The sequence below is a fragment of the Galeopterus variegatus genome, unplaced genomic scaffold (genome assembly GCF_000696425.1).
Source record: "Galeopterus variegatus unplaced genomic scaffold, G_variegatus-3.0.2 Scaffold13496, whole genome shotgun sequence".
Lineage (NCBI taxonomy): Eukaryota > Metazoa > Chordata > Mammalia > Dermoptera > Cynocephalidae > Galeopterus > Galeopterus variegatus.
In genome coordinates this window covers 18,334-25,577 of record NW_007739607.1, presented here as the reverse complement: position 1 = coordinate 25,577, position 7,244 = coordinate 18,334, and the positions used below count along the sequence as shown (strand labels likewise).

Sequence of the window (7,244 nt, the reverse complement as noted above, 5' to 3'; positions counted from 1 at the left end):
GTGGCTCTGCAGGATATGTTAGCTGCCCAGCCTGCACAGACGTCTTCGGTCAATTCAACATCTCCACCTGTTTGAGTATAGTCGGGTTTACCAGAATCAAACCAGCCAGTCCATTTACAGTCAGGCACACATGGGGTGCTTGATGACCCTGCGGTGGACAGGGTAGTTGTGACAGTGCTGACTGATTCTGCTGTAGGGATGGTGGTGGTTACAGTTGTAGTGGGCTCTGATGTAACTATGGATGTCGTAGTGGTGGCTGTCACCGAAGTAGTCCTTTCTGTGACAGTGGTGGTTGTGGCAGTTGTCGATGGGAAAGAGGTGGGAGTTGTTGATGAAGGAAAGGGAGTGGTCATTGGTGGAGGGGTGGGCGTGGTTGTTGATGGAGGTGTGGGCGTTGCTGTTGGTGAGGTGGNGCAGGTGAAGGCGTGGTTGTGGACGTTGGTGTGCTTGTAGAGGTGGTTATTGGTGGATGCGTGGTCGTGGCCATTGGTGAGGTTGTAGAGGTGATCGCTGGTGAAGGCGTGGGCGTGGACGTTTGTGAGGTTGTTGGGGTGATTATTGGTGGATGCGTGGTCGTGGACGTTGGTGAGGTGGTAGAGGTGGTCGCTGGTGAAGGCGTGGGTGTGGACGTTGGTGTGGCTGTAGAGGTGGTTATTGGTGGATGCGTGGGNAGGTTGTAGGGGTGGTCGCTGGTGAAGGCGTGGGCATGGACGTTGGTGAGGTGGTAGAGGTGGTTGTTGGTGGAGGCGTGGTTGTGGCCGTTGGTGCGGTGTTAGAGGTGGTTATTGGTGGTGTGGGCGTGGCCGTTGGTGAGGTGGTAGAGGTGGGCACTGGTGAAGGCGTGGGCGTGGACGTTTGTGAGGTTGTTGGGGTGATTATTGGTGGATGCGTGGGCGTGGCCGTTGGTGAGGTGGTAGAGGTGGGCACTGGTGAAGGCGTGGGCGTGGACGTTTGTGAGGTTGTTGGGGTGATTATTGGTGGATGCGTGGGCGTGGCCGTTGGTGAGGTGGTAGAGGTGGGCACTGGTGAAGGCGTGGGCGTGGACGTTTGTGAGGTTGTTGGGGTGATTATTGGTGGATGCGTGGGCGTGGCCGTTGGTGAGGTGGTAGAGGTGGGCACTGGTGAAGGCGTGGGCGTGGACGTTTGTGAGGTTGTTGGGGTGATTATTGGTGGATGCGTGGGCGTGGCCGTTGGTGAGGTGGTAGAGGTGGGCACTGGTGAAGGCGTGGGCGTGGACGTTTGTGAGGTTGTTGGGGTGATTATTGGTGGATGCGTGGGCGTGGCCGTTGGTGAGGTGGTAGAGGTGGGCACTGGTGAAGGCGTGGGCGTGGACGTTTGTGAGGTTGTTGGGGTGATTATTGGTGGATGCGTGGGCGTGGCCGTTGGTGAGGTGGTAGAGGTGGGCACTGGTGAAGGCGTGGGCGTGGACGTTTGTGAGGTTGTTGGGGTGATTATTGGTGGATGCGTGGGCGTGGCCGTTGGTGAGGTGGTAGAGGTGGGCACTGGTGAAGGCGTGGGCGTGGACGTTTGTGAGGTTGTTGGGGTGATTATTGGTGGATGCGTGGGCGTGGCCGTTGGTGAGGTGGTAGAGGTGGGCACTGGTGAAGGCGTGGGCGTGGACGTTTGTGAGGTTGTTGGGGTGATTATTGGTGGATGCGTGGGCGTGGCCGTTGGTGAGGTGGTAGAGGTGGGCACTGGTGAAGGCGTGGGCGTGGACGTTTGTGAGGTTGTTGGGGTGATTATTGGTGGATGCGTGGGCGTGGCCGTTGGTGAGGTGGTAGAGGTGGGCACTGGTGAAGGCGTGGGCGTGGACGTTTGTGAGGTTGTTGGGGTGATTATTGGTGGATGCGTGGGCGTGGCCGTTGGTGAGGTGGTAGAGGTGGGCACTGGTGAAGGCGTGGGCGTGGACGTTTGTGAGGTTGTTGGGGTGATTATTGGTGGATGCGTGGGCGTGGCCGTTGGTGAGGTGGTAGAGGTGGGCACTGGTGAAGGCGTGGGCGTGGACGTTTGTGAGGTTGTTGGGGTGATTATTGGTGGATGCGTGGGCGTGGCCGTTGGTGAGGTGGTAGAGGTGGTCGCTGGTGAAGGCGTGGGCGTGGACGTTGGTGAGGCTGTAGAGGTGGTTATTGGTGGATGCGTGGGCGTGGCCATTGGTGAGGTGGTAGAGATGGTCGCTGGTGAAGGCGTGGGCGTGGACGTTGGTGAGGTTGTAGAGGTGGTTATTGGTGGATGCGTGGGCGTGGCCGTTGGTGAGGTGGCAGAGGTGAGCACTGGTGAAGGCGTGGGCGTCGACGTTGTTGAGGTTGTAGAGGTGGTCGCTGGTGAAGGCGTGGGCGTTGACGCTGGTGAGGTTGTCGGGGTGATTATTGGTGGATGCGTGGGTGTGGCCGTTGGTGAAGTGGTAGAAGTGGGCATTGGTGAAGGCGTGGGCGTGGACATTGGTGAGGTTGTAGAAGTGGTTATTGGTGGAGGCGTGGGCGTGGCCGTTGTTGAAGTGGTAGAGGTGGTTGCTGGTGAAGGCGTGGGCGTGGATGTTGGTGAGGTTGTAGAGGTGGTTATTGGTGGAGGCGTGGGCGTGGCCGTTGGTGAAGTGGTAGAGGTGGTTGCTGGTGAAGGCGTGGGCGTGGACATTGGTGAGGTTGTAGAGGTGGTTATTGGTGGAGGCGTGGGCGTGGCCGTTGGTGAAGTGGTAGAGGTGGTTGCTGGTGAAGGCGTGGGCGTGGACGTTGGTGAAGTGGTAGAGGTGGTTATTGGTGGAGGCGTGGGCGTGGACGTTGGTGAGGTTGTAGAGGTGGTTATTGGTGGAGGCATGGGCGTGGCCGTTTGTGAGGTGGTAGAGGTCGGCATTGGTGGAGGTGTGGACATGGCTGTTGCTGAGGTGGTAAAGGTGGGCACTGGTGTAGGGCTGGGAGTTGTCGTGGTGGTGGTTGTGGCTGGGGTGGACACAGGACACTCATCCATCGGCAGGCAACATTTCACACGTATCTCGTAGTCATAACAGAGTCCGAATGGCCCATTCCCGAATTGCTCTTCATTCTTGCAAATGAACCCAAGCGATATGTCGCACTGTGCCTTCTGGCCCAACTCCTCCCAGCTGAGGTGAGGCTCCATCGCTGACCTGCACTCAATGTTCTCGGGAGACACACAGACACTGTCGAATGTCTCTTGGTCCCCGTCATCACTGCCACTGCTCGGGTGGTCTTCGTTGATCCAGTCAGACCAGAAGCAGCACAGCTCTGGGGAAGCAAAGCCCAGCATTAGTCACTGGTGCCTGGGTACAGGCACCCTCAGGAGGTGACTGAGAGGACTCACTGACCTCCATGCCCATCCCACAGATACAGCCCATCCCCTCCCCATCACCATCAAAGGACCAGGTCATAGGGCAGAGTGGAGGGCTGGACACCACTTCCCACTTCACAAGTGAAAAACTGAGGCCCAGAGAGAAGGGGCTACCCAAGGACACGCCTGGGTATGACCGACCCAGGTCGGGAAGCTCCAGCCCAGTGTCCTTCCTCAGCTATTTTCAAATCCTCGTGTCAGAAAACTAAGTAGCAAAAGGACCACCCATCCCAGTAAAGGAAGTGCGCCAGAAGGGGCTTCGTCTCTGCTCTTGACCAACAATGTTGTCACCCACAGCCAGTCAAGTCCCTCTTCATGAGTCCCAGGACTCCATAAACCATGAAAAGTCAGCAAAATACATGCATCTTTGGTGCACAGGCAGCTGGGACCAGCCCAGCTTGGCCTTGCACCGGGCCCTGAAGGGAGCTTCCCAGGACAGGGGCAGCTTCGCTCTTCTTTACCCTGTTTAGCTCCAAAAGAATCAACGTCACTTACTTGGAGTTGTCGATAACACTGCAATAGAGTGGGGGAAGAGGCTATCATTATATAGTTCGAGATTTTAAAAAATCTTCTTTTAATTTTTAAAAGTTCATTTTCTGCATGGCTGTCATATCCCTGGCATCTTGTTCCAAAGCTGCTACAATTCCAACCAGAACAAGCACAGAGGAATTTAAGGAAATGGCTCTCTAACCCTGAGGGATATTTTCTTGCTGGTTTTTGGAAATTTCCCCAAGTCGCTTTCCACTGTGGTCTGGGCTTGGGGATGTGGTCATAGTGCTGGCATCCCAACTCACAAGGCCAGGGGACTGGGGACACTCCCCCCCGTGCTCAGAGGAACATCAGTGTCACCTTGTTACAAACTGACTGGCTGCACCGTGCTGGTCCCCTGCCCTACAACAGCCATTTGTGCTGGGTGCTGGGTACTGGGGAAGGCAAGAGCCTCAGTAGGTAAGGGAGGCATGGCCATGGGGGCCTCACCTGTGCTGGGGGTCGGGGTGGTGGTGGTGGTGGTGGTGGTGGTGGTGGTGGTGGTGGTGGGGACGGTAGTGGAGGTCGTCAGGGTGGACGGGGGTGGTGTGGTGGACACACAGATGTTGAAGTGCTTCTCCACTGTCCCATTGGGGCCACAGATCTCCCAGTAGCAGAAGGCGCCATCCTGGGTCTGGTTGAGGATTTGTCCTGGGGGAGAGAAGGAGGCCATCAACATGTCGTGGTTGGGGGAGACAGAATCTCAAGGCCTCCCTCCACCTGTTACAAGTGAGGGAAGGCTGGGTGTCCTCCAGGTCTAATAAGAGGAAAACAAATGCCCCGGTGGGACTCCATCTCCAGAATCCCTCCCTTTGAAGAAGGGGACCCCATCAGAATACAGAAGCAGGTCCAAGGAGAGGAGCGACAGAAGTCCCCACAGGGCACCGGCTCCCCACGGGGTCGCCACACAGCAGAGGCAGGTCTGAGCTAGGAAGGGTCCCAGGGAAACAAAGGGGCAGAGCCCAGAAGGAGACCAGCCCCCACCCAGCTGTCCCCAGAAGCCCAGGAACAGGGGCTTACCTTCCTCCGGCCGGCAGATGACTTCCGAGGAGCTGGAGCACACACTGTAAAGCAAGCACAGTGCTCAGGGGGCACCAGCCTGGCTTCGCCCTCCTGCTCGGACACCTGCCTCTGTGCCCGAGCCCCCCTCCGGCACTGCCCCAAAGCCAGCTCAGAGGAGCCCCACCCATTGGGTTCTGTGGGCAGAGAGGGGACAAGAGGAGGAAGGAAAAAGCCGGATTGCAAGGACAGGATGAGAAGAGAAACACCCCTCACCCCCATGGAGAGGGACTGGTGGCTCATGTGGCATGCGTGTGTGCCTGTGTTTGACAGTGCATCTGTGTACACGTATGCATTGTGTGCAGGTGTGTGCAGACATGTGTGCGTGATAGACACGTGTGCATGATAGGCACGTGTGCATGTGCACCCGTGTGTGTGGCTGTGCCCACGTGTGTGCTCGCACGTGTGCGTGAGTGTGTGTGCCTGTGTTTGTGCTGGCCTCCCCAGTCCCCTGGGATCTGGGCTTAGGTACCAAGACTTGCAGATCTCCTCAGTGGGAACTGATGATCCAGGTAGGTAGCGGGTGTCCTCGACATAACAGCCACACTTGTCCCCCGAGACACACTTCTTCAGGTCCTCATCATAGATGGGCCTGTTCTTGGGGCACCGGGGGTAGCAGCCTGGTGGGCACAGGGCAGGGGCTTGGACCACCACAGAGGACCATACCCATCATCCCTAACCTGTCAGGCCTTTCTCTTGAGATGTTTCTCTGGGAAGGCCAGGGATGGGGAAGGTAGAGGCTTGTTGTCTCCCCACTCCACTGGGCCCCACAGAGTGCCACCCAGCCACATAGCCAGCACAGCTCTGCCCAGGCTCTTATGGCCCCCTGAGCTACCACCACCCCCATCCCGTGGTGGGATCCTGCCTCCCCGATCTTCACATGACTCACTCTGTGTCTCTAGTTCTCAGCTTGAATGCCAGCGTCCGCCAGAGGCCTCCCCTGACCTGGGTCTGAACACCCCACCTTGCCCTGCTGTGTGTGTTCCTCAGCACTCCCCGCCCCTGGCGGGTCAGCTTGCATACTAACCTGCTCCTTTTCTGCTCTCCTGTGAGGGCAGGGCCTCAGCTCAAGCACCAAGCCCTCTGTGCAATGAACAAACTCTGCAGCAAGCTAAGCCTGGCCCACCCTGGGCCTCAGGTCCCCCTGGCCCTCTCATGCCTCTCTCTGGGCGTCCCCATGGGTCTCCAGACAACACTGGCCTTCAGCCTCACAGGGGCCAGACGAGTCGGCCGTCACATTCCCTGGAGGGCCCCGCCCTACATGGCCACCAGCACCCACTCACCCTCCAGGTAGGACACAGAGATGTTGGAGTGGATGCCGTTGACGGTCCTGCAGGTCTCGAAGGTGCGGTTCCCACAGGGCTCGTAGTGCCACTCACACTCGTCCCGGGGGTTGTAGTAGTCACAGAAGACAGCTGGGAGTGGACGGGGATGGGGTCAGACTAGAGAAGGCACAGGGGGGTGCCAGGGGGAGGGCGGGCTGGGGTGGAGGGACGGGGGGCAGAGACACGTCAGACTCGCTCCTGCCAACCCTGGTCCCCCAGTGGTCCATTTGGGCGGGTGAGGAGTGATGCCCCAGCCTGCACGTAGTGGCCCCCAGCCCTGGACCCAGGACAGAGGGCACTCACGGCACAGGTCCGGTGTCCTCCAGAACACACAGGCGCCCTCCTTGGTGCACTCCTGGGCGTAGGAGGCCACAGCAGAGCAGAAGCACTCGCAGTCCCCGCCGGTGTCACAGGAGCACGAATCGTGCACGCAGGCATCATAGAAGACCGTGGGGTCCACCTGGGGAGGAGACCTCGGTGTGCCCTGGGTCCGTGCTGCCTTCATGGGGCCAGAACTTGCCCCGTAGATCCCGGAGCTCAGGACCCTGAAACTGGCCCTGCTCCTGGACAGGGTACAGTTAACCAGGTTACCCAGCACCAGCCTCCCAGGGCCCTGGTGGGGCTGATCCTGGAGTGGGGGACTGTCTAGAGACATTTGGCCAATCCTGGCTGTTCAGACCTGGTGCCCAGCCCCTCAGGGCCTTGGGGTCCTCAGCTGTAAGCCGGCAGTCCTAACACCTGCCCATCCCCCATACCGGGAGCCAAGGGACAGCTGGGCACTAGGGAATCTGTATCCTTCCTCTTTTCCTAGTGAGCATGGCATCCTGGGGGTCCAGCCAGGGGTCTCAGAGGGAAGGCTGGTCATCTGGCCACGTGTCTAAAGGACACAGAGCCAAAGACGCAAGAGAACGGAGCTGAAGGACGAGAGCTGCAGGACGATGCAGCCGGCGGCTCCCACTGTGCGAAGAGCGCCCCGCCCCCGCCCCCGCCCCC

The 7,244-nt window shown here is 58.9% G+C and overlaps 1 protein-coding gene across 1 annotated transcript in view; it reads right to left on the bottom strand.

Moving 5' to 3' along the window:
• The window catches only part of MUC2 (mucin 2, oligomeric mucus/gel-forming), a gene marked incomplete at its 3' end in the record, with an annotated part of 28,414 nt that overhangs the window by 9,494 nt on the left and 11,676 nt on the right, over positions 1-7,244 (bottom strand). The window contains exons 24-32 of the mRNA XM_008563406.1: positions 6,555-6,711; positions 6,210-6,341; positions 5,399-5,546; positions 4,888-4,931; positions 4,318-4,518; positions 3,835-3,852; positions 666-3,236; positions 448-606; positions 6-397 (exon numbers count right to left, since the gene is read on the bottom strand). Of these exons, the coding sequence (XP_008561628.1) occupies positions 6-397; positions 448-606; positions 666-3,236; positions 3,835-3,852; positions 4,318-4,518; positions 4,888-4,931; positions 5,399-5,546; positions 6,210-6,341; positions 6,555-6,711 (3,822 nt within the window). The remainder of the gene's footprint in view (positions 1-5; positions 398-447; positions 607-665; positions 3,237-3,834; positions 3,853-4,317; positions 4,519-4,887; positions 4,932-5,398; positions 5,547-6,209; positions 6,342-6,554; positions 6,712-7,244) is intronic.